This window comes from Myxine glutinosa, chromosome 4 (genome assembly GCF_964187855.1).
Source record: "Myxine glutinosa chromosome 4, kmMyxGlut1.1, whole genome shotgun sequence".
Lineage (NCBI taxonomy): Eukaryota > Metazoa > Chordata > Myxini > Myxiniformes > Myxinidae > Myxine > Myxine glutinosa.
This window is the reverse complement of record NC_136264.1, coordinates 180,206,190-180,233,701: the sequence shown is the minus strand read 5'-3', so window position 1 is coordinate 180,233,701 and position 27,512 is coordinate 180,206,190. Positions and strand designations below refer to the sequence as shown.

At 48.8% G+C, this 27,512-nt stretch overlaps 2 protein-coding genes across 2 annotated transcripts in view; one reads left to right on the top strand and one right to left on the bottom strand.

The window, feature by feature from the left end:
* LOC137425527 (fish-egg lectin-like) overlaps positions 1-13,229 on the bottom strand; it is a 34,396-nt gene extending 21,167 nt beyond the window's left edge. The window contains exon 1 of the mRNA XM_078776754.1: positions 13,155-13,229. The gene's annotated coding sequence lies outside the window, so the exon portion shown is untranslated. The remainder of the gene's footprint in view (positions 1-13,154) is intronic.
* The window catches only part of LOC137425524 (elongation factor 1-alpha 2), a 78,664-nt gene continuing 64,284 nt past the window's right edge, over positions 13,133-27,512 (top strand). The window contains exons 1-2 of the mRNA XM_068114044.2: positions 13,133-13,361; positions 17,846-18,020. Of these exons, the coding sequence (XP_067970145.1) occupies positions 17,877-18,020 (144 nt within the window). The 5' untranslated portion in view covers positions 13,133-13,361; positions 17,846-17,876. The remainder of the gene's footprint in view (positions 13,362-17,845; positions 18,021-27,512) is intronic.

Genomic DNA, 27,512 nt, shown 5'->3' with positions numbered 1-27,512 from the left:
GCTTGAGGCGGTCCACGGAGATGCGGTCCCCCTTGCCGCCGATGTCGATGGTGAACGACTTGTCGTCCCTCTTCAGGACCCGGAAAGGTCCATCGTACAGCGGCCGGAGCGGTCCCCGGTGTGCATCGTGCCGGATAAAAACGTACTCCGCAGTGCGAAGTGCTGGGGGGACGTGTGGTTCGGGGCAGCCGTGGTGGGACGTGGGCACGGGGGCAAATCTCCTGGCGGCCTCCTGGAGGACCGAGCGTTGGCGAGCCGCGGACCAGGGGCCGGTGGCGTCAGGGATGAATTTGCCCGGCACGTGCAGTGGCTGGCCGTAGACCACCTCGGCGGTGGAAGCCTGGAGGTCCTCTTTAGGGGCCGTTCGGAGGCCCAATAGGACCCACAGGAGCCTGTCGGCCCAACCATCCTGGAGTCTGGCCCTGAGAGCGGCCTTCATCGAGCGGTGGAACCGCTCGCACAAGCCGTTGGCTTGGGGGTGGTAGGCCGTGGTGCAGTGAAGCTTGACCCCCAAGGCCTGGGCGACCGTGCCCCAAAGCTCGGAGGTGAATTGCGGGCCTCTATCGGAGGAGATGTCCGAGGGGGCGCCGAAACGGGCAATCCAGGTGCCAATGTAGGCCTGCGCCACGTCGGCGGATGTTGTTGATGCCAGCGGGACGGCCTCCGGCCACCTGGTGGTCCTGTCCACCATTGTGAGGTGGGTGAAGCCCCACGAGGAGGGAAGGGGTCCCACCAGGTCCACATTGACGTGGTCGAAGCGCCGCGTGGGCACGTCGAATGGTGCCAACGGGGCCTGGGTGTGCCGGTGGACCTTCGCGCGCTGGCAGGCGACACAGGCATTGGCCCAGTCGCGGACGTCTTTACGGAGCCCGTGCCAAACGAATTTCGCTGCTACGAGCTTCTGTGATGCTTTCCGAACCGGGTGGGAAAGGCCGTGGAGGGCGTCAAAAATGTGCCGCCGCCATCCGGTGGGCACGATGGGGCGAGGTTGGCCCAGGGAGACGTCGCACAGGAGAACTGTGCCTGTGTCCTCGAAAGGGACGTCGGCCAACCGCAGGCCTGTGTCCGCTGTCCGGAGGGCTTGCACCGTGGGGTCGGCGGTCTGGTCGGCCGCCATGTGGGCAAAGTCCACACCCAGGTGGACGGCGTTCGCGCCGGACCGGGAGAGGCAATCGGCCACAGCGTTGTCCTTGCCTGCGACGTGCCGGATGTCCATCGTAAATTCGGACACGGCGGAGAGGTGGCGCTGCTGGCGGGCCGACCACGGCTTCGTAACCTTGGCCATGGCGAAGACGAGGGGTTTGTGGTCCACAAACGCCGTGAACGGGCGGCCCTCCAAAAGATGGCGGAAGTGGCGAACAGCCAGGTAAAGGCCGAGGAGCTCGCGGTCGAAAGCGCTATACTTGCGCTCGTCAGGGCGAAGCTGCCGGCTGAAGAAGGCCAGCGGTTGCTAAGCTCCGTTCACCCACTGTTCATGCACGGCGCCCACCACGTAGTCGGAAGCATCTGTGGTGAGGGTGATGGGTGCGTCGAGCGCCGGGTGCGCCAGCATGGTCGCATTGGCGAGGGCCAGCTTAGCGCCCGTGAATGCCGTGTCCATCTCTATGGGTCCAGGCGACGACATGCTTGGCCGGCTTGCCACGGAGGGCTTCGTACAGGGGGCGCATGAGTTGGGCGGTGCGAGGCACGAACCGGTGGTAGAAATTTACCATCCCAAAAAATTCCTGTAGGGCCTTGATGGAGCGAGGGCGCGGGAAACATGTGACTGCCTCCACCTTGGTAGGCAGCGGGACGGCCCCACGCTTCGTGATGCGGTGCCCCAGGAAGTCGACGGCCGTTAGGCCAAACTGGCATTTCGCCGGGTTGATGATGAGGCCGTGCTGGCCGAGGCGCTCAAAAAGCGTGCGCAGGTGGACGAGGTGCTCCGCCCGGGAACTGCTAGCGATGAGAATGTCATCCAGGTAGACGAACAGAAAGGTGAGATCGCGCAGCACACTGTCCATCAGCCGCTGGAAGGCCTAGGCCGCGTTCTTAAGGCCGAACGGCATTCGGAGGAACTCGAAGAGGCCAAAAGGTGTAATTACAGCCGTCTTCGGAACGTCGGCCGGCCGGACAGGTACTTGGTGGTAGCCCCGAATGAGGTCGACTTTGAAGAAGATCACCCGCCCCGCCAAACGGGTGGAAAAGTCCTGTATGTGTGGTATCGGGTACCGGTCGGGGGTGGTGGCATCATTGAGGCGGCGGTAATCGCCGCATGGTCGCCATCCGCCACCCGGTTTGGGCACAATGTGCAGGGGCGAGGCCCACGTGCTATTTGAGCGCCGCACAATTCCCAATCGCTCCAGCGCGTCGAATTCCGCCTTCGCTACGGCGAGTTTGGCCGGGTCGAGGCGGCGAGCCCTGGCGTAGACCAGTGGACCTGTGGTCGGGATGTGGTGTTCGACGCCGTGCTTGACGGCGATGGCCGAAAACGTCGGCTGCGTGAGGGCGGGAAACTCAGCGAGTAGGCGGGTGAAATCGTCCACGGCCGGGAGCGCGCAGGCTAGCTTGGTCGGAGCGGAGCCGCTCAATGAGCAAGCGAGCGAGCTGAAGGTCTCCGCGTTGATGAGCCAACGCCGTTTGACGTTGACCAAAAGCCCATGCATGCAAAGAAAATCTGCACCCAGCAACGCCATGGGCACGTTCGCCGTGATGAAGTCCCACCTGAAGCGCTGGCCCCTGAAGCAGAATGCGACGCTGCGCAAACCGAAGGTGCGGATGGAGGAACCGTTTGCGGCGACCAAAGCGGGGCTGCAAAGCGCGGCCTGTTTGTCCTCCACCGAGGCGGGTATCACGCTCAGCTGAGCGCCGGTGTCACACAAAAAACGCAAAACGCTCCGTGTCACACAAAAAACGCTCCGTGTCCGTGATAAACAGAAGGCTGCCTGAATGGCCGATGCTCATGGCAGGCAGCGAGCGCCGGCCTGGTCGTTTCCCGACCCGCCGAAAGTGCACGGTGGGCGGCACGTTCTGGCCTTCTGCCCGAACCTGGCGTGGTAATAGCACATGGTCCGCTCTGGTGGAGTCTCCGGCGGTCGTGTCGGCTTCGGTCGACGGGGCGTCGCGGCGGCCGCTGCCGCCAGTGACGCTGACTCGGCCGGTGGAGGTGCTGGTCGTGACGCGGGCGTTGCCTCGGTCGGCCCAGGGTTCCAGGCGGCCGCTCCGACGTGTCGCCTGGCCGAGCAAAATTTATTGGCCTCCTTGGCCAGGGCGCAAGGGTCCGTGATGGGCAAATTAGCCAAAGCTAACCGTACCTGCCCGGGTAGCCGCTGGAGGAACAGCTCGCGGAAGAGGAAGTCCGGGCTGTGGTCACCGAGAAGAGCAAGCATGTGGTCCATGCTTTCAGATGGACGGGCCTCGCCCAGCTCCGGGAGGTCGAGTAGTTGTCGTGCGTGTTCGGTCTCCGTGAGTCCAAACGCACCGAGGAGTAGGTCTTTGAGCGCGCCGTATTTGTCGGCGTCCGGCGGGTGCTGTAGGAAGCTCAGAACCCAGGAAGCGGAGGAGGCGTTGAGCGCGGAGACCACATGGTGGTAGCGCGTCGTGTCCTCCGTAATGTTTCGCAGGGCGAATTGAGAATCCGCTTGAGCAAACCAACCGGCCGCGTGAGATTCCCAAAAGCCTGGGAGCTTCAAAGCTACAGCTGACTCCATCGCCGTGTTCGTAGAAAGGGGTCACCAATTGTGGGAGCTGTGCTTGCACGATAAAATCGGACAAATGGACGACGCCAGGAATTAGGTTTCTCTGAGCTATTTATTCCCAGCTCACTCAAACAAACTCCAAAGCACTGAATCAGCCCATCGAACGGGTGGCAATATATATCAGAAACTCAACACACAAAAGCCACGCTTCTCAGGCGGGGCGTGGTATGCAAATAGATAAGCCACGCCTCTCAACGGGGCGTGGTATGCAAGGCAAGCGTTCGCCCGGTAAAGGCAAGTCTCAACACGCCCGGGCGAGTCCGGACACGTGACCGCTCGCCGGTTGCGCCATCGGCCGGTGCAGGGTAATTGTGTCATGCTACCGGTAACCGCTACAAATCATCACTTTTCCTGAATACAACAACAACAGGCATTTTAAAGCCATTTTCCCTGCTAGAGCGGGGGTTAGCCTTGCGGTCCCCATGACAATCTTCTCCATTTTGCCATATTTTCTGCATCTCCCCTTGTTAACCCCCTTGCCCGCATTTCTGCTTCCACCATCTTTAGCCAAGTCTTTCTCGGTCTTCCCCGTCCTCTACTTCATTCTACATTCATTTCCATCACTCTGCTCAACCAGTCACTTTCATCCTTCCTCAACACATGACCAAACCATCTCAACCTGTTCCTCTTCACAGCATCAATCACAGGCTCTATTCCCATCATCTTTCGCAATTTTCCTGAATGTTGGTGAAAAAAAAAAAACCCAATCAATCGCGTATGCTTCTACCTGTGTGCGCAGATATATTGATCATCATTTTGACGTCTGCAGACAACTCTACAGCCAAATTGATATTCTTATCTCTCCTTCATGGGATTAAGGGAATACAAGGAAATCTGGACATCGGAGGAAGCGAAGAAGTATATCATGCCTGTGCCAGATGTACACAATTGTCAACTCCTACCCAATCATCCAATCAATGAGCATAATCCATGACACCAACCACTCCACAACATCAACCCAGTCCAACATGACCATCGTATGATGATCATTTATGATGGCATTGCTGATATTAGATCAAAGAAACAAACTCCTTTAAAAACAGAAGTGTTGGCTCATGTAAAGTTGACTGCACAGGGTAAGTATTCTATGAATACCATCTAGTTTTATAAGCGATTCTTCCTCATTATTCTTCCTCATTATTCTGTGCCCGCGTAGCGAAAACAGGGTTAGGCATTCGGCTGCATACGTGTGGCATAAGTGTGTACATGCGGTGTGTTTGCATTAAAAACAAATCATTTTCTCGTCAACCGTTGGTCCGATTGACAGGAAATTTAACCATAGGAGTGCCTCCGCCTGTTGAAATTTTATATTCATAATTATCACGTCATAGGTCACGTGGTATGGACGCCATCTTGGAGAAACGGTACACCTCTATCTCTCAAACCGCTCAATGGAAAAAGTGGAAACAAGGCTCATTGTGAAGTACTCCCTAAGGGGAATAATATATGTTAATGATGATGTCATCGGTACCTTAATTATGACGTCATAATTCGACAAGTACAACTCTTGATCTGATCAGTATGAAATTATTTTTTTCCCCTCTGCAGCTGTTGGTCTGATAGGCACGACACTTTCACCATAGGAGCGCCTCCTCCTGTATAATATTTTAATGATAAATTGTAATGTCATAGGTCACGTGGTACAGGCGCCATCTTGGAAAAACCGAAAAACGTTACACCTCTATCTCAAAAACCACTCCACCATGGAAAAAATTGAAACATGGCTCATTGTAAAGAACTCCATATGGGGAATAGGTGATGTTAATGATGACATTGGCGCCTTAATTATGACGTTGTGGGAGCTGTGCTCACATGATAAAATCGGACAAAATGGACGACGCCAGGAATTAGGTTTCTCTGAGCTATTTATTCCCAGCTCACTCAAACGAACTCCAAAGCACTGAATCAGCCCATCGAACGGGCGGCAATATATATCAGAAACTCAACACACAAAAGCCACACTTCTCAGGCGGGGTGTGGTATGCAAATAGATGAGCCACGCCTCTCAACGGGGCGTGGTATGCAAGGCAAGCGTTCGCCCGGTAAAGGCAAGTCTCAAAACGCCCGGGCGAGTCCGGACACGTGACCGCTCGCCGGTTGCGTCATCGGCCGGTGCAGGGTAATTGTGTCATGCTACCGGTAACTGCTACACGCGCCCCCCCAGAATTAACATGCACCGGGAGAGTCAGTTTGAGGGGGGTCTTGATGACCCGGCCGAAACGACCCCTGACGAATCGTGTGGGGGTGGTAGGTGGCGGGGCGGTGGATGGTCGGGCGGGGGGCCTAGTTGACGGGGGACGGCCGCGACGTGGAGGAAGGGCCAACCGTGGAGGTTGGTCGAGGTCCAAATGGGCCGGCTTGAGGCGGTCCACGGAGATGCGGTCCCCCTTGCCGCCGATGTCGATGGTGAACGACTTGTCGTCCCTCTTCAGGACCCGGAAAGGTCCATCGTACAGCGGCCGGAGCGGTCCCCGGTGTGCATCGTGCCGGATAAAAACGTACTCCGCAGTGCGAAGTGCTGGGCAGCCGTGGTGGGACGTGGGCACGGGGGCAAATCTCCTGGCGGCCTCCTGGAGGACCGAGCGTTGGCGAGCCGCGGACCAGGGGCCGGTGGCATCAGGGATGAATTTGCCCGGCACGTGCAGTGGCTGGCCGTAGACCACCTCGGCGGTGGAAGCCTGGAGGTCCTCTTTAGGGGCCGTTCGGAGGCCCAATAGGACCCACAGGAGCCTGTCGGCCCAACAGTCCTGGAGTCTGGCCCTGAGAGCGGCCTTCATCGAGCGGTGGAACCGCTCGCACAAGCCGTTGGCTTGGGGGTGGTAGGCCGTGGTGCAGTGAAGCTTGACCCCCAAGGCCTGGGCGACCGTGCCCCAAAGCTCGGAGGTGAATTGCGGGCCTCTATCGGAGGAGATGTCCGAGGGGGCGCCGAAACGGGCAATCCAGGTGCCAATGTAGGCCTGCGCCACGTCGGCGGATGTTGTTGATGCCAGCGGGACGGCCTCCGGCCACCTGGTGGTCCTGTCCACCATTGTGAGGTGGGTGAAGCCCCGTGAGGAGGGAAGGGGTCCCACCAGGTCCACATTGACGTGGTCGAAGCGCCGCGTGGGCACGTCGAATGGTGCCAACGGGCCCTGGGTGTGCCGGTGGACCTTCGCGCGCTGGCAGGCGACACAGGCATTGGCCCAGTCGCGGACGTCTTTACGGAGCCCGTGCCAAACGAATTTCGCTGCCACGAGCTTCTGTGATGCTTTCCGAACCGGGTGGGAAAGGCCGTGGAGGGCGTCAAAAATGTGCCGCCGCCATCCGGTGGGCACGATGGGGCGAGGTTGGCCCAGGGAGACGTCGCACAGGAGAACTGTGCCTGTGTCCTCGAAGGGGATGTCGGCCAACCGCAGGCCTGTGTCCACTGTCCGGAGGGCTTGCACCGTGGGGTCGGCGGTCTGATCGGGCGCCATGCAGGCGAAGTCCACACCCAGGTGGATGGCGTTCGCGCCGGACCGGGAGAGGCAATCGGCCACAGCGTTGTCCTTGCCCGCGACGTGCCGGATGTCCGTCGTAAATTCGGGCACGGCGGAGAGGTGGCGCTGCTGGCGGGCCGACCACGGCTCCATAACCTTGGCCATGGCGAAGACCAGGGGTTTGTGGTCCACAAACGCCGTGAACGTGCGGCCCTCCAAAAGATGGCGGAAGTGGCGAACAGCCAGGTTAAGGCCGAGGTGCTCGGGGTCGAAAGCGCTATACTTGCGCTCGTTAGGGCGAAGCTGCCGGCTGAAGAAGGCCAGTGGTTGCCAAGCTACGTTCACCCACTGTTCATGCACGGCGCCCACCGCGTAGTCGGAAGCGTCCGTGGTGAGGGCGATGGGTGCGTCGAGCGCCGGGTGCGCCAGCATGGTCGCGTTGGCGAGGGCCAGCTTAGCGCCCGTGAACGCCGCATCCATCTCTGTGGTCCAGGCGGCAATGTGTTTGGCCGGCTTGCCCCGAGGGCTTCGTACAGGGGGCGCATGAGTTGGGCGGCACGAGGCACGAACCGGTGGTAGAAATTTACCATCCCCAAAAATTCCTGTAGGGCCTTGATGGAGTGAGGGCGCGGGAAACATGTGACTGCCTCCACCTTGGTAGGCAGCGGGACGGCCCCGCGCTTCGTGATGCGGTGCCCCAGGAAGTCGACGGCCGTTACGCCAAACTGGCATTTTGCCAGGTTGATGATGAGGCCGTGCTGGCCCGAGGTGCTCAAAAAGCGTGCGCAGGTGGACGAGGTGCTCCGCCCGGGAAGTGCTGGCGATGGGAATGTCATCCAGGTAGAAGAACAGAAAGGTGAGATCGTGCAGCACACTGTCCATCAGCCACTGGAAGGCCTGGGCTGCGTTCTTAAGGCTGAACGGCATTCGGAGGAACTCGAAGAGGCCAAAAGGTGTAACTACAGCCGTCTTCGGAACGTCGGCCAGCCGGACAGGTACCTGGTGGTAGCCCCGAATGAGGTCGACCTTGGAGAAGATCACCCGCCCCGCCAAACGGGCGGAAAAGTCCTGTATGTGTGGTATCGGGTACCGGTCGGGGGTGGTGGCGTCGTTGAGGCGGCGGTAATCGCCGAATGGTCGCCATCCGCCACCCGGTTTGGGCACGATGTGCATGGGCGAGGCCCACGCGCTATTCGAGCGCCGCACAATTCCCAATCGCTCCAGCGCGTCGAATTCCGCATTCGCTACGGCAAGTTTGGCCGGGTCGAGGCAGCGAGCCCTGGCGTAGACCGGTGGACCTGTGGTCGGGATGTGGTGTTCGACGCCGTGCTTGACGGCGACGGCCGAAAACGTCGGCTGCGTGAGGGCGGGAAACTCGGTGAGTCGGCGAGTGAAATCGTCCACGGCCGGGAGCGTGCAGGCTAGCTTGGTCGGAGCGGAGCCGCTCAATGAGCAAGCGAGTGAGCTGAAGGTCTCTGCATTGATGAGCCGACACCGTTTGACGTCGACCAAAAGCCCATGCGCGCAAAGAAAATCTGCACCCAGCAAGGCCATGGGCACGTTCGCCGTGATGAAGTCCCACCTGAAGCTCTGGCCCCCGAAGCAGAATGCGACGCTGCACAAACCGAAGGTGCGGATGGAGGAACCGTTTGCGCAAACCAAAGCGGGGCCGCAAAGCGCGGCCTGTTTGTCCTCCACCGAGGCGGGTATCACGCTCAGCTGAGCGCCGGTGTCACACAAAAAACGCTGCCCGGACTCCGTGTCCGTGATAAACAGAAGGCTGCCTGAATGGCCGACGCTCATGGCAGGCAGCGATGCCGGCCTGGTCGTTTCCCGACCCGCCGAAAGTGCACGGTGGGCGGCACGTTCTGGCCTTCTGCCCGAACCTGGCGTGGTAATAGCACATGGTCCGCTCTGGTGGAGGCTCTGGCGGTCGCGTCGGGTTCGGTCGACGGGGCGTCGCGGCGGCCGCTGCCGCCAGTGGCGCTGACTCGGCCAGTGGAGGCGCCGGTCGTGGCGCGGGCATTGCCTCGGTTGGCCCAGGGTCCCAGGCGGCCGCTCCGACGTGTCGCCTGGCCGAGCAAAATTTATCAGCCTCCTTGGCCAGGGCGCGAGGGTCCGTGATGGGCGAATTAGCCAAAGCTTACCGTACCTGCCCGGGTAGCCGCTGGAGGAACAGCTCGCGGAAGAGGAAGTCCGGGCTGTGGTCACCAAGAAGAGCAAGCATGTGGTCCATGCTTTCGGACGGACGGGCCTTGCCCAGCTCCGGGAAGTCGAGTAGTTGTCGTGCACGTTCGGTCTCCGTGAGTCCAAACGCACCGATGAGTAGGTCTTTGAGCGCGCCGTATTTGTCGGCGTCCGGCGGGTGCTGGAGGAAGCTCAGAACCCGGGAAGCGGAGGAGGCGTTGAGCACGGAGACCACGTGGTGGTAGCGCGTCGTGTCCTCTGTTATGTTCCGCAGGGCGAATTGAGAACCCGCTTCAGCAAACCAAACGGCCGCGTGAGATTCCCAAAAGCCCGGGAGCTTCAAAGCTACAGCTGACTCCATCGCCGTGTTCGTAGAAAGGGGTCACCAATTGTGGGAGCTGTGCTCGCACGATAAAATCGGACAAATTGGACGACGCCAGGAATTAGGTTTCTCTGAGCTATTTATTCCCAGCTCACTCAAACGAACTCCAAAGCACTGAATCAGCCCATCGAACGGGCGGCAATATATATCAGAAACTCAACACACAAAAGCCACGCCTCTCAGGCGGGGCGTGGTATGCAAATAGATAAGCCACGCCTCTCAACAGGGCGTGGTATGCAAGGCAAGCGTTTGCCCGGTAAAGGCAAATCTCAACACGCCCGGGCGAGTCCGGACACGTGGCCGCTCGCCGGTTGCGTCATCGGCTGGTGCAGGGTAATTATGTCATGCTACCGGTAACCGCTACAACATCATAATTCGACAAGGACAATGCTTAGTCTGATCAGTTTGAAATTTATTGAACGTGATCTATGCAACAATTATATTTGAGAATATAAATTTGTGATATCATCGCTCACGTGATATGGCAGCCATATTGGATCAAAGGAAAAAACCCTTCAAAAACAGAAGACTTGGCTCGCACCAAGTTGACTGCACAAGGTAAGTATTCTATTAATACCATCCAGTTGAGAGATGGGGCCAAAAACGATATACAACGTGATAGTTCAAAAAGTTGCAGACGAGTTATGACAAAACTAAGTGGACGAGTTGGTTCGGTGACAAGAACAAGCCGATGAAATTTCTTTCGGATTTGGATTCAGATCTCACCTATCGGTGAGATACAAAATGTAAACTGTTCAGCCTGGTGGAGCTACATCATCTACTGAATGCCGTTCTAGTTGCGGCTCTATTTGTTGCTATTTCAGTTTTATGTGGCATCTTCTATTCACACCTGTTTTTGGAAATTTTACCAAGCGGGTTAGGGATACCCATTCTGGCTTGCTGTCTTTGTGTTTGTATGCAAATTATATTCAGTAGTCTGTTGAACTTTTCAAGTAGTCAGCCAATCCTACAGTTGTCATTCTGTGTGCTTGGTTGAGTTCCATCAGGCCGCTACAAGAGGAACAAGAAGACGTGAAAACATTTTGTGGATGGTGAGGGATTTCCTTGTTGTAATATCTGGCTTATTGATTTCTACTCATGTCCAGTTTATTATTCCGCAGCTGCACCGGAATACTGGTATTGCAAGTTGGTTTATGGCTTTCATATTGTTCCTGGCCTTGGAGAAAGGTATGTTTTCAGGGTCAGCCTCTTTCTACACAGGTATTCCTTGGCAATAATTGTTTTGTGCTTTTGTTTGTGACATATTTGGTGGCCCTCTTCTACCCCACGGTATTTGTATGATGGATGCTTCGTTCTTGAGCTCCTTTATTGTTGTATGCAGGTAGATTTTTACGTTGTCCATTATTTTTGTTGGTTGAATTTGTACGAATGTGCACTTGGCACACTTATCTAGGCCAAATCCTGTGTGTGTGTCGCTTTGGCATTTCACAGGCAGGGTATTACATTCCAAAGTGGGACATTGAGCTGGGGGCCATCCGCTAGCATTATGCGATGGTGAGTAAAGTTCTCACACCAATGCCTTTCGATAAAGAGTAGACAAATTATACCCAGAACTCTGAACAAATGAGATAAATTCCTGCCCAAATTACTTTCAGGTGAAGTGGAACGTCAGGCCTGGTCACCCGATTCGTGAAAGACTTGGACCACCAATACCTGCTCAGTGAAACGCCGACCCCAACTTCAGGGGGAATTGGGCAAGGACAGAAAGGTTGAACATATTTATTCTTCCAATAGGCCTTGAACATCATCTAGCCTTTACGTAAATAGGTTTGTTGTTTGAATTTGTAGATTTTAAAATAAATTGGTACAATTTTCCCTTTCCGAAAACTCGCTCAACCACGACTCCTTTGACTCGAGCATGTGACTGCATGTGATTGTCCGCGAGGATGATAGGACCATATACTTAGACAACAACAACAGCAAGCAACAACAAGAGGAACAAGAAGAGGAACAAGAAGACGTGTTTCTACAAAGACCGACTGGGAAGTGTGGAGGATTTAATACAAGGGTAGTTATCTCGTTCTTATAGAGGTTAAAACTGCGGTGAGTTATCGGGGTTAAGAAGTACATTCTAGAACAATAAAGAGCAATCAGAGATTGCAGACCATCACCAGGAAGCTTTTGTGTGGTGTATTTTGTGTGGTATTTATACCTCCGCCACCAAAGGTGGATGGAGGTGATATTTTCACCCCTGTGTGTTTGTCTGTGAACAAAAGATCTCAAAAAAGGTTGTGGACGGATTCAGACGAAATTTGACAGAGATGTAGCGTATGTCACAAGGACGAAATGATTAGATCTTGGTGAAGATCTGAATCCGGATCCGGCTACTAGAATTTTAAAAGTGATTCTTCACCATTGAGTGATATGGCTAACCAGGTGGAGGTATGCTCTCTACTGAGTGCCGTTCTAGTTAGCTGTGTTTATGTGGTTTATTTATGACAAAGATTTATGTTCAATCCAATATGGCTGCCGAACCACGTGATCGATGACGTCATCAATTTAATTCACCTGTACAATTTTGGTGTAGATCATGCTCAAGAAATTTGAAACTGATCGGATGAAGCGTTCTACTTGTCTAATTATGACGTCATAATGAAGGCACCAATGACATCATCATGAATAAAAGTTGTTCTCCATGGGGAGTTCTTGTCAATGAGCCATGTTTCAATTGTTTCCATAGAGCGGTTTCGGAGATAGAGGTGCAACGTTTTTCAGTTTTTCCAAGATGGCGTCTGTACCACGTGATCTATGACGTCGTAATTATCATTGAAAATTCTACAGGAGGGGGTGTACCTATGGTGAAAATGTATTGTCAATCGGACCAATGGTTTCAGAGACGAGCATACTCACGTTCTGTGCGGACAAACAGACACAGACAAACAGACACAGACAAACAGACAGACAGACAGACAAAACAAAATAAAGACAGACAAAACAAAATAAAGACAGACAGACAGACAGACAAAACAATCGGACCCAAATGCAATATCCTCTCCTTTGGTGAGGGTAACAATGAGTTGTTGGATCATAGTGTCCGACACATGATTTTAACATGGCTGAGATGAGTGATGACAGAGACCGACACGTGCAGGTACTCGGACATTATATAGGTATATACGCAATACCCATACACAGGTGCATGCACCTTCTTGCTATGTTCTACGAACGTTGTATTCTGGGCATCCAATGGAGGACATTTCTATCTTCGTTTTCTCGTAACTCGATACAAAGACCATTGCACGTGACCGGTATGCATTGGAACCCTCCAAACCGACGCAATGGCCGACACGGACTATGCTACAGGTATATCGTTGTCCTCACATTAATCTACAAGAGATACAATGAGTACATTTTACATTATCAGCTCACTCTTTGGTTGTGGGTTTGATTTCGAACACAGTGTGAGGGCCACACCGCACGGGTCCACACCTCCCTGCCATGTTTGGCGCACCACGTGGTGCCCGAAATAGTGACGCCTGATTTAGCCCGCGCGCGCGGGGGGCGGGGCCTCGTATTAAGGGTCGGACGCATCACCTCGTGCTCCTCTCGCGCCGCGCACACCGCCCAGTCAGCCAGGTCAGCTTTATATATGCATGTGTACATGTAAATACTGTAACGATATTGATATAAATAACAATTTATTACCATATAAAATTATTATATCTATATATAGTTATATTTAGAGTTATTTTATAAATCAGTACTATAATATATAAATATATTTATTTATATAATTATAATGCAAGGTCATATTTCGATAGTAGATATATCGTGTATTCATAACGTTATCGTAACGTATGACGTCACAGTGCTTTATATAATGCATATACTGTATAGGTATGTTGTGACACAATTACCGTGTTGTGCTATTTACTACGTCATCCGTGATAATGACGTGCACTCACTCGTGCTTGGTACTGTATATAATGAGCAGTTTTCACGGAGAAGCGCTTCATTTGAGATTGAAAAAGCTCGATTATTATATTATTTACTCCCTTTAAATAATCTTACAAAACAAAGCAACGCGTCTTCGTCCGTTTGTCTGCAAGAAAACTTTTCCTCAATCATTTCTTTACTATCTGGTAATGATCATTATTTTTATAATTATCATTGCTTCGTTCAACACAAACAATTCTCCAGCATTCCAGACAGCAGTGTGAAGTGTTCTAAATCAGACCCTGGAATGAAATCTGGGGACAGGTGGCAATGCCAATCAAATCGGCTCGCCAGCTCCCCTTTGCCCCTTCTCGTCTGTCTGCAACAAACGTCCACATTTTACTTTACACGACCTAATATACTCTGTACAGTTGTTAACTCCGGTTGTTAATATAACGGCTTGTTGTTCCCTTTGGTGTGACCTCATGATCGTGTTTTCTTTCATTAATTTTTCAAACCATCGATCTTTCAACCAATTCTCACCTCATAATCACGATGTATTTCACTTCCTCTTCACCCACCCTCTTCCCCTAAATAGGTTTACACCCGAGTGCTGTGAATTATATAAGGGCCTGGAGTATGATCAAAATGATCCACTTACATATTGTAAACTGTCAGGTACCCGTGCCACGTGCCACGCACGCATGGGTGGGTGGGAGGCCAAAAAATATATATATATATAAAAAAAATTTTGAGAAATTTATGAAACCTTCCACACACCTTAGGACACCTGCTGGGACCCCCAAAGGTTCCACAGAAAGTTTGGCGGGGCTAGCTCCAAAACTGAGGGAGTAGTTCTGGGACGGACAGACAGACAGAGAGACAGACAGACAGATACTCCTGCTTCATAATATAGATTTGTGAGTAAAGCTTGTTGAATGAATGGCATTACTGATTCGATTGACAAATTCTTAAGCAACAGCACACAGTAACTGACAATTGGTTGGTAGGCAACTGGTACACATATATATATATATAACCAGGCCGGTCTTCACTAGACTAGTTATCTTTAGACCATGACCCCATAACTTACGGGAAGGAACTATTCTGATGTGGGTGCTTTGAATAAAACTTGTAAATGATTTCATAACACCAAGCTGAAACTTCTTTAATTGGATATTTATTAATATAAAGTTGTGTGGCCTGCATGATTTGTGTGGCGTTCGCCTTGAGATTATACAACCCCTGGTTGCGAACCCACTTCCTGCCCTAATGAGCATTGCATTTCACTTAACACGTGATCCATGGGCATAGACTTTTTAGAAAATAGTTTTCGAGTATGTTTTTTGCTTTCAATAGGATTTATAAAGTTTCCGGCAATAGGCTCGGCTTGTTCGGTGTTCTCTTCTGGTCGCAGAGCTCGCAATGTTGGGATCGCAGGTTCAAATTCCATGCCCCTTGTTTCCTAATGCTCTTGCAATTCAGGTTAAGGTATACTCCGATGTCTCCTACGTTACTTCTCCTGAATGGGATACAAGGTCGTCCAGGTGTCTTAGATGAGTGTTTTAAAAATACATCCAGGTACACTTGATACTGGAAAGAATGGGCAACTGCATTTTGGACATGGCGGCTGGGTACTGTTGAGAATCAAAGGTGCCATTGTCTTGTGACCAGAGGATGGCCTTGCACCTCTCCCAGGGAAAGGGCATTCGTCTTAGGCTATGAGCCAGACCCCCCAAATTGACCGGTCGGTACCATACAGATGGAGTAAGGCTCATTGTGATTTTTAGCAAGATATATGTCCCTAGATATGAAAAAAAAGTGATAGCAGTGTATAACTCTCGGCCATCTCTGTGTTATCACCCGAAATATTATTATACGCCCGCTTCGCTTCGCCAAAAAATGTGATATTTGCTAAAATTGGAATAAATATGTTTTTAAGGACCACAGAGTGCCGAGATCGAGATCGAGATCGTATTTGTTCGAGAGATCATGATAAACCTAGAGTGTGGAGCAAGTTTGCATGCATTGTGAAATATAATGTAGCTGATGTTACAAACCTACTTTAGGATACTAGCTAATACCAAAAATTACACTGAGATACCAAAAGTAGTAGACGAATAAACCTAGAATGTTCAAAAGCTATGTTTCGTTCCAAAATATCAAAATTAGGGGGTATGGTTGAACATATTTTGAACTTTGCCAAAATATGTGCCCCAAACAACCACCATATTACAAAGTAATGATATATTCCAATGCAGTGGTTCCTTGCGAAGATTTTGAGGGGTCAAATGTTACTCTGGGAGTTTTCATTTTTGAAATATTGACACAAATGTACAATGTGAATTCTGAACTCGAAGCGATTTCGACCACTTTTTCACTAAATTTAACATATTTTTTGTCATTATATCAATATTTTGATAAATAACCCCCACAAATGTTCTATAATTCTATTACTATATGAGTTGGCATCCAGTATGCAAATTATTGGCACTCTGTGGTCCTTAAAAACATATTTATTCCAATTTTAGCAAATATCACATTTTTTGGCGAAGCGAAGCGGGCGTATGATAATATTTCGGGTGATAACACAGAGATGGCCGAGAGTTATACACTGCTATCACTTTTTTTTCATATCTAGGGACATATATCTTGCTAAAAATCACAATGAGCCTTACTCCATCTGTATGGTACCGACCAACCCCCTTGGCTCATAGCCTATCTGTGAACGTTGAATGAACAGGGCAATATTTTGTATTTATGAGTAATGGACCCTAAGGAATTTGAGTGTTGAAAAGATACTTTAGTGTACACTGTTGGGCCCTTTCCTGATATTTACTCCCGCCAGGGAGTAATACATTCGCTCGTGTCCGTGTGTGTGTGTGTGTGTGTGTGTGTGTGTGTGTTCGTGTGTTTGTGAACAAGATATCTGGAAAAGTTCTGAACGGATTTGGATGAAAGTTGGTGGGATGATTGTCCTTGGGATAAGGAAGAATTGTTTAGTTTTTGGTGAAGCTCAGGATATTATTCCGGATCCAGGAATTTTTTGAAGGATTGTTTACCATTGGAAGATAGGGCTCATTTTTTTTTAACATTATCTTCTATATATTCTATATTTAACATTGTGATATGAAAATAGTTTTCATATTTGTTGTAAATGTAGTTTAAACTCGTGGTTATGCGTTAGAGCGGTGTATTTCTTTTAGCAGCGTCGTCTTCAATGTTCATTTTTTTTTCTAATAAAGACATATTCTGTCATTTTAAAAACAGCAAAGTGTGTATTCGGTTTCCCCGTTTCATAAAATGTATCGTTTGATACGTATAATGCTTTAAAACTTTTTTTTTTTCTTCTATTTTTTTTTTACCTCAGAAGAGATATTAACATTTACCTCAGCGAATGTCAATCGCGGTGTCAGTATTTGATGAACTTATAAAGACTTAGGTGACTTATAAGTGTGACCAGCATGTGCACGGGATTCTTCCCAGAAGAATGAGTGGTCGCATTAGCTTGTACGACTTAAAATGAGCGAGTTTTGTTTTGACGTTTGGGCCAGTTTTCCATGTTGTATCCCTAAGGAATGAAACGAACGTTTTCCTGGCTTACAATTTTATTTGAAGTCACACATGCCTCAAAATACACTCACTTATATAGAATTGAACGCTGAATCCGAAAATGTAAGTGAAATTGCCTTGTTTTTTTTAACATTATCTTCTATATATTCTAAATATATATCTGTGCAGTGTCTGTCTTGTGCTGTCTTGTCTTGTGTTGTCACTGAACTACTCCCTCAAGCTTTTGTGAAATCGTACTATTCCAACGTGACCCACGGCGGGAGTATGCGCTCTACTGAGTGGCGTTCTAGTTAACTTTGGGTCGAAAGACTCCTGGGTGCGATCATGTCGGTTCTAAGGCGTTGAATGACGCTCTCTATCTCGACAAGGGGGAGTTGTAATTACGAATGTCCTTAAGGGGTCCCCATTACCCTGTCCTCTCCCTAACTGTTATAATGCATCAAATCCCAATAGCGCAGTGACTACGAGCATTATGGACGTCTGTTGGCACAAAGAATTCTCCCCTCGGTCGGGCTGGTATGGTAAGGGTAATAATGCTGATTATTACCGGTCGTATTACCTTGATTGTGATGTCTATATTAACGTGAATATTTCAATGATTGTTTACACAGTAACGCTTTGGTGAAGTCATAGACCAAGAAAATGGGGAAGGAGAAGATTCACATCAACATCGTCGTAATTGGTCACGTGGATTCTGGGAAGTCTACAACAACTGGACATCTGATTTACAAATGTGGTGGCATTGACAAGCGAACGATCGAAAAATTTGAGAAGGAGGCATCAGAGGTCAGAAAGACTGTTGTGCATGAAAACCCCATATAACATTATCTTTTTATTCATTTACTGAACTTTGTTGTCGCTTCTCTTTACTAGTAGGCCTTCCTACCAGTGTCTTCTCTCCTTTGGTATAACTTATACAACATTGTAATATTAAGGATCCATTTATTAATTTATATTTAATGCAAAATGGCTGATCTCATGCATTTCCCTTCTCTCTAAACCTCTTTTCTTCCTCTTTCCTATTTTCTTCCTCCTTCTCCTCCTTTGAGTTGTTTTGTCCAGTTGGCTTAGCGGTTAGGGTGCCGGCGTGGGATCCTAGGATCCTGGGTTCGAATCCCGGTCGATCCCTGAATTAACGCCAGGGGGGTTGACTCAGCCTGTCATCCTTCCGAGGTCGGCAAATTGAGTACCAGTTCACTGGTAATTCCCTGTGTGTCGCAAGAGGCGACCAACGGGGTTGGCGGCAGGAAGGGCATCCGGCCATAAAACATTGCTTCAAAAAGGGGATCAAGGTGCCCAAATGGCCTCTAAAGGTGGTTCTCCTCCTCCTTTGAGAGCTTATCCTCAATGTCACTCTTCTGTATAACAGACCCCGGACTGTTATGCCTCAGAATGGCATCGTGGAATAAGCTCTCAAGGTGTATAAAATACTCCAATGGCTCATCTTCTCAAACAGCCTCTGACAGTCTGTTCTCGCATTGGGCTTCTTGTGGCGGGGTTGTTTTCACTAACGGGTATAGAGGTGAACGGCGAATCACTGGAACCTTCAAACCAGTTGCTTCGGGCAGGTGGAGCTTGGTAGCCCTGGTAGGTAGTTCATCTACAGGGGGAGTGCATCGATGAGTGGGTCTGGCCGTTATGACGGGACTGTATCAAAACCGCAAGGAAATCCAGTTGCTGAGGTCGCTCGAACTGAAAGTCGAACTCTGAGCTTCTCAAACGTTCACATTTCACAAAGTTGGAACATGGAATGTATGGTCAATGGATCAGAGAAAGGTAGATGTAATAAAGAGAGACGGAACCACCTTTAGAGGCCATTTTTTCCCCCGCAGAACAGGGGTTGGCCTTTTTCGGGCACCGTGATCCCCTTTTTTAAAGCAATGTTTTATGGCCGGATGCCCTTCCGTCCGCCAATCCTGTTGGTCGCCTCTTGCGACACACAGGGAATTACCAGTGAACTGGTACTCAATTTGCCGACCTCGGAAAGATGACAGCCTGAGTCAACCCCCCTGGCGTTAATTCAGCGATCGACCGGGATTCGAACCCAGGATCCTAGGATCCCAAGCCGGCACCTTAACCGCTAAGCCAACACCAGGCTCTTGAGAGAGAGACAGAGGGAGGGAGAGATATGTAGAGGGAGAGAGAAAGACAGAGGGAGGGAGAGATATGTAGAGGGGGAGGGATAGACAGAGGGAGGGAGAGATATGTAGAGGGAGAGAGAAAGACAGAGGGAGGGAGAGATATGTAGAGGGAGAGAGAAAGACAGAGGGAGGGAGAGATATGTAGAGGGAGAGAGAAAGACAGAGGGAGGGAGAGATATGTAGAGGGAGAGAGAAAGACAGAGGGAGGGAGAGATATGTAGAGGGGGAGGGATAGACAGAGGGAGGGAGAGATATGTAGAGGGAGAGAGAAAGACAGAGGGAGGGAGAGATATGTAGAGGGGGAGGGATAGACAGAGGGAGTTAGAGACATGTAGAGGGGGAGAGAGAGACAGAGGGAGAGACAGAGAGAGTTAGAGATATTTAGAGAGATGGAGGGCCAATAACTGAAATTTTGGGGAAAAATAAACTTATATGGATTGGTTTGGAGCAGTTTCAATCTGACGATTACAAAGTGTTCCTTTCTGGTCACGAAACGTAAAAAATGGAGTGTCCATGATTTGCAATAAGAAGATGGCAGAGCATGTACTGGGATACAACCCAGTCAATGATAGATTAATACCAGTGAGGATGGAAGAACATCCAGTGAACATCACCAGCATTCAGATATTTGCTCCAACTTCTGCAGCAGATGAAGAAAATGTGAAAGAGTTTCATGAAAAGTTGCATGAACTCGTAGAACAGGCACCTAAAGGGGATATTTTAATTATTATGGGAGACTGGAATGCAAGAATTGGAGAAGCAGGAGTACCAGGGATTGCAGTAAAGCAGGGACTTGGTAACCAAAATGAGTCACGGGAGCGAATGCTGGAGTTCTGTGTGGTTCAATCACATGGTACAAACATCTCAAGCACAGACTACACGCATGGACTTCACCTGATGGGCAACACAGAAATCAGATTGACGACATTCTAATCAACAGGTGGAGAAGTGCCGTGCTCCCTGACAATACTTTGCCAGGCACAGACTGTGTTACAGATCATGAACTTCTTGTGGCAAAACTACATGTCAAAATGAGAAAGTTGAGAAAAAAAATCAAAACCTATGACCAGATATGACCTAAACAAGAAGAAGAAGAAGAAGAAGAAGAACAACAACAACAGCAGAGGGCACTCACTCTATGACCAGCGTCTTGCGACGCAGCTAAAAACATATCTAAAATATGCAAAGGGAACAGTAGAGAGAAGGGGGAAACACCAACAGCCGACTCAATGGCCAAGTTAGAGGGAGACTTGGACAACCAATGGGTGTGAGGAGGAATGGGGGTGGGGACAGGAAAGGATGTATGGGCTGGACAAGATGGATACAGGAGGAAACTCTCAGGGAAGAGTGGGGGGGAACTGGAAAATTGGAAGAAGGAGGGACTGAGGTGGGATGAGCTTAATTAGGTAGTTTCACCAGAAGGCGGTCGATCGTGAATAATATGAGGCCTGTGGAAACTTGGTGGGGCGGGGGAGGAGTGAGCGGGGACAAAGCATGGAAAACTAGGGGGTGAAAGACGAGAAAGGAAGCGGTAGAAGACAAAAAGACGACAGACCTGTCTGAAATGGCGAAGTTATTGGCCCACAGACTCAGCTTCATTGCGGGAGATTCCAATTACCTTGAAGGCCTTGGTTTCCATAGTGTCACGCTGCACAAGGTGTGAGGCAGGGGTGACAGCCCAGAGGGGAGAGCAGTACTCCATCAATCTGCAGATGAAAGCCTTATAGGTGGATAGGAGTTCAGGGGTGCCAAGAAGGACTTTGCATGATGGAGGATGCTCAGTCAGCAGCTGGCTTCGGAGGCCAACTTTGAAATGTGGTTTGCCCAAGACAGATCGTGGGTGATTGTGAGATCCAGGAGATTGAGTAACTTAACTTCTTCTAGAGGATTATTAAGGAAGTAGATGAGAGGGTTTGCCCGACTGTTCTTTTGAGGAGACAGACTTAGAGTGAGATTTGTCAGGATTGAAGGACATATTCCAAGTGTTTGACTAGTTTGTGATTTTTTTTCAAAGTCTGAAGAGAAGGAAGAGGCTGCAGCCTACCTGTCCGAAAGATGAAGAATGTCATGTCAGAGGGTGGAGTCATCAGCAAATAGATAAAGGGGATTTTCCAGACAGTCAGAGATCATTGATGATGGTCAAGAATAGGACTGGGCCCAGAACAATGCATGGGGGCCCTCCAGCCTTGACAGAGAGAGGAGATGAAAGGATTCTGTCGAGAACCACACTTTGGCTATGGAAGTAAATGAAGTCAGTAAGCCATGTGTGGAGTTGTCCTTGGATGCCTTTAGCAAACGGGTTGGCGAGGAAGGTGGGATGACAGACTGCATTGACAGAATGAGATATTCCCAGAGAGACGACCCTGATCTCATGTCTGATATTGAGGGCCTCCATCCATTGTCGGAAGAGTAGAAGCAGCATGTCCAAGGTGGAGTGACCTGGTCTGAAACCAAATTGCTGATCTGAAATGAGGTCCAGTATCGGGGTGAAGAAGAGGCCACTGATATGGCTACGTATGATGCCAAAAGACACTGCATTATATGGTGATCAATAAAGCCTCCATCCCCTAAACTGTGACTCAACATCGTTTATTACAATGTATAAGGGTGGTGTATAAGACTGCTTCAGGTGTGCTAAACTTCCAGATTTTAAAAAAGATCTTTAAAATATATATATATACAGTATATATATATATATATATTATATATATATATATATATTGTTACGGAAACGGAGTACGGTGCTCCCCTTATCTGGGGGGGGGCGGAGGGGGGTTAATCCCCCTTCTATTTGCACTGGCCGTCTCCGATCCTGAAGCTACCCCGCTCCCCTGTGGGGTGGGATTGCCCGAAGTGATTGGTCAAGGGATTCCCGTACACCTCCGGCAATCCCTTCACAAGGCAGGTGGGTAACTCCGCTCGAACCCCGGACAAGATGTTATTTGCCGAGCGGTTTTTAGCAGCCCGCGGTTCGAACCATTAGCAAAGACTATACCCGATTCATATGCGTTGGCCGAAATCGCACCACAGGAACTCAATGTGGAAACCTCTAAAACGAACGGATGTGAAGGAAAGAAGGCAAAGGTAGGAAGAACACAGGTATTTATTAACTACTATTTACACAACCAAAGAAACCAAGGAGAAGGAAAGAAACGAAAGTAATTTACAGAAGAAGAAGAAGACAGTGCAATTCTTACTTATACAGCTTAACTAAATCCCCAGTCAACACAGATAGACAGACGACAGTCAGACTTACACGAATGGGGAATGAAGGCAGGAACGAATGGCTGGAAGGGGAGGAAGGTTCAGGTGGGACTGCAGAACGGCCGGGCCGGGAGCGAGCAGCCGCCGGCTCTCCACCCTCGGGTCCACGCCGCCGGGATGCTCGCAGCAATGCGTCGGAGCTTGTCGTGGCAAGGCTGGTTGGAACAGCGTCTCCCTCGCTCGTACTCCCGCAGGTTGCGCGTCTCTCTTCACTCGTCTGACTCCCTCAATCCTCTCCCTCCCTCAATCATCTGCCTCCCTCAATCATCTTACGGTGGGGGCTCATGCCACGGGTTTTTATAGGCCACACCCTCGAATCTTCCTGAACCTCCTCAAAGTTTCTCTCTCCGCCCTATCAGGCCAAACCCCTCATGCTTGGTTGGTTGATCGGGGGCTGGCTCACTCCGCCTTCTGATGACGAGGTGGGGCCACACCCTTCTTCCCCGAGTTGACCGCGTGTTCAATGGAGGGCGAATGCAGTTGGCAATTGCGGTTGGCAATGGAGGTTCTGGGGCAATTGAAAGGGGATTCTACCTTATTTCATTTGGTGCAATGCAGAGTCAACTAATGGAAAACAGAGCCTTAAACTGGAACACATAATAATGATATAACTATTTAGAAGGGCCTATGATTTTCTACATGTATGCGATGGACTAGCTAAAGGGACGACCTTTGACCTTTACACAAATGGAGGTATTTACAGGAATCATTACATTATTTACAATGGGGGTATATTTACAATGAATTACACACACAGTGCACAGTTTCCCAAATCCGTTACAATATATATATATATATATATTGTTACGTGCTCCTCCCCAAACCCCCTGGTCACGGTGTACCTCCGAGCCCCGAGAGGAGTCACGGCAGAAAGATGTGTTTCCTGTATGTCAAAGATCAATGGTGAAGCCACACCAATTGTTACCAACAAACAAATATTGTATTAAGATCACACAAGAATAACAGTACAACAACAATAGTAATCAATTGTACAACCAATATATATTTCCTATGATGGTACAATCAGGTTCGTACAATATAACTCACTGTGCTCCAAGTAAGCGAAAAGAAGAAGATTCCGAATGTCTGTAATCCCGGCTTCAAGCCAAAGTCGATTCCACTCCAGTGATCGTCCGTACGATGTCGTATCGAGACCAGAATCCCGTTGCGTTGGCAGTCACAGCCACACGGCCAAAGCTGCACAAAGGCGCCCTCAATGCGACTGGGAAATCCCAAGGCGCCCTACAGGCGACTGGGAAATCACACCCTCGGGTATGGACGTTTCACGGCTCCAAATCAGCGAACCGCAGATTTACCTTCAAAATCCACGTTACACACACACACACACACACACACCAGATAAACGTCTGGATGCGGTGAAAATGGTTGAAGCGAAGCGAAAAACCTTGCGCGATGCGCAAAGCGCGAGAGTCAAAATGGCCGACGGCCCGTTCTCGAAGCGTAACGGCATGACGATGATTCTCCTCGGAATCAACCGCCAAAACCTGACATGCACGCCGATCCGTCACAGCGATAACAACTCTGTCGCAAGAATCCCCTTCCCAGGAAACCTGAAGTTCGCTAGCGACCTCCGTTCATCAACGTTTGCTCCAGACCTCGAAGCAGCTAGGCTTCTTCCCCGACTCACTCGCTCCGCCTTCTTCTCCTCCTCTTCCTCTTCGTCGTCGTCCGGTTCCGGTTTCATTTAAAACATTGACTTTTTTACCTTTTGAAAATAGTAACCTCTATCTCCGTTATACAACAACAATAATAGTACATGGAATCAAAAATATTTACAGTGGATGAAAACCACAACAACGGAAGTGACGAATCCGTAACAATATATATATATATATATATATATATATATATATATATATATATATATATATATATATATAGTATATATATATATATATATATATATATATATATATATATATATATATATATATACATACATACATACATACATATATACATATATATATATATATATATATATATATGTATATATATATATATATATATATATATATATATATATATAATATATAAATTGAAGTGTAGATTTAAACACTGTGTGGGGTATTGTGTTCTGTGAACTCTCAATAATTCTTTTTTTTTGTCTTACAATTTTACTCCTCCTTTCTTGTTTTGGTTTACTCTTCATTTTTTTACCTACAAACAATAGTGAGTGGTTGGTGCAGAGGGAGTGCACTTTGAGTGGTTTAATCTGAGTTTGATTCCCACCCAACTCTCAACTGTCAGATTGGTGCTTGTCCCTCAAATGTACTTTAAGCTGTGCGTCCCATCTGCTAGCATTATGTGGTACATGTTAAACATCCCAAGGTGTCTTTAGCAAAGGCGAGTTATCTCCGGCACCCTGAACCATTGACAAATTCCTGCCTGAAACTGGCTCCAGTCAAATGTCAGGGCTGGCCAATTGGTTCATGAAAGACATTGGCCAAAAAGGCCCTCTGGCCGACCTCAAAAGGTCAAAATAATTTAGAAGTATAATTTAGTAATTTAGAAGTCCACAGTGATAGGTAAGATCTGGATCTGAGCCTAAACTAAAATCGAATTGGCTTGTTATTATCACCTAACCAACCCATCCACCAAGTTTTGTCATAAGTCATCCACCACTTTCTGAAATATCATGGTACATATCGTTTTGGCCTTCTCTCTCAATGGCGTAGTACATGGTGTTATGTAATTTGGATGCAAAATTTGCTGTACGAGTGGAACCAAGGTTTTTTGGCATCCTAATACCATAGGCAACACGACTAGAGTTGGTTTCATTTTTTTCAACGGCGTCTTCGACGGCCATTTTGAATTTCAAAATGGCCGCTATATTTTGGACTTTTGTACATATCTTTTTACATAAAACACTTTGATTAACCATTTTTCTGGCATTTCTATAATTCCTTGTACAGAAAATCCACTCGAACACTTTTACCCAGTCAGCAAAAATTCTTTGTGAAATATCAGCCATCTTGAAATTAAAAATGGCCGCCATTTGAACTTATTTTCAATGTTTCAGTTGCACAAACACGCAATCCCACGATAAGTGAATCTAATAATGGAATTGTATTGTCATGCTATGCCAAAGTAGTGTTAATGTCACTATCAAGAAAAACTGCAACCCAAAGGAAGGGAATATTGGCCATCTTGAATTTCAAAATGGCTGCAAAATTTTGTAAGGTAGCTACTACCATTAAAATATAAAATAACGTTGTGTAGTCTACCTGTGTATACTAACCTCTTCAGACAATAATGCAATACATTTTGATAACGGTCAAGCAAAAGTCCATTTGTACCAAGTAAAAGTCCATTTGTAGACATTTCAATTTTGTTTGTGGCAATGTCACAATATCTGCATCTAGTTATCATCCTCAAGGTTTTCCTCAGCTTGATGCTCCCTAACACCAGTGTTAGCACATTCCTCGTCCGCTCCACATTCACACATCTCCGTGCATGTAAGATTGTTCTGCCTTCAGGTACATCTTCTTGAACATTTGCTTATTCCACAGCCGCACCTGACAAGCTCAACTACAGATTCAGGTGCGATAGGAACAGCTGACAGGAGAGGAAATGGAATGTTATCTGCAGCACATGACCAGCCCAGCTTGAAAGGGTCTGGAATATCTGGAACTTCAACAAGGTCTTGAATCCAAATATATGCTTGCATGTGAGCCCTGAGAATATGCTGATACCAGGCACCAGCAGTTGGAGGGATTTTGTCTATCCCCCCAGATTGGTTCTTGAAACGTTTCCATCTGAGTTTTCCAGCTGTTTTGGACAAGTCCCTTTTGGTGCTCATCAGCCGACACAGGAACTGCTCACATCCAGAGATAACACCTGCAGATGGAATCTCTTCAGTACCAAGTTGAGCCAATGCCGTGAGTTCATCTGGTGTTGCTTCATTAAATACCTTGAAGGCAGATTTTTTGCCTTTACTTCTTATGTGCCCACATGTGTCGCACCCTGTCATAGTGTCATACTATGAAACCCGGGAAGTGCTGCAGCTTTTGATCGACCAAGACTGTCATATATTGGTTTCAGCAACACTTTTCTTCTCTTGTCACCTGTTCCCATAAGCATGGTTGTCTGATGACCAAGAATTGGGAGTCTCCGTATAGCAAGTACCATAACATCTGTGTCCTGGCTCATAATATGCACATTCTTTCCAGCTGCAGAGACCTCAGCTGCATGAAGAATGATTATAAAGTGTCTGCTTCTTATTGTGTACTGAATCAAGGTGTCTGCTTCTTCTTGTGTACTGACGCCTGTTGATGGCTGAACATCTTCAATGTTACTTCTTACATGCAGACGTGTCACCGTGACCACTGGAATCTTCAGCTGCATGACTTTCTCTGCCAGGTAGACTGTGAGGGAATCTTTAGTTTCATTGTTAGCCAGAATAGCTTTGGGTCATTGATAGGGGTTGTGTCAACAACAATGTAACCCATCGCCTATGATTGGCGCTCTGACTTGCGATGTCTGATGATATCCTTGATTGAGTTCTGTCTTACGTAATTATCAAAGATCACACGGCAACCTTCATAGTTTTTGCATCTACTTTTTATTGTCTTAACAAAGGCATCTCCCATATCTTTGCAGGTTTTTGGTGACATTGCAAACATTACTTCATGAACTACTGACATGCCATCAACAACCACGAAAGTGTTCAAATGTGAATCAGTTGTCACCTCTCTGTTGGCTTTCTCTTCTGTTGCCAAGCTTTCTAACACATGCATCAGATCACTTTTACTGTCTGAAGTTATCAGCGAGCCGTCAGTTTTCATCAGAGCTGAATTGACGTCTGTGAACTCGTAATTGGAGATAACGTCTTGAAGGTCGATTTCGCGAC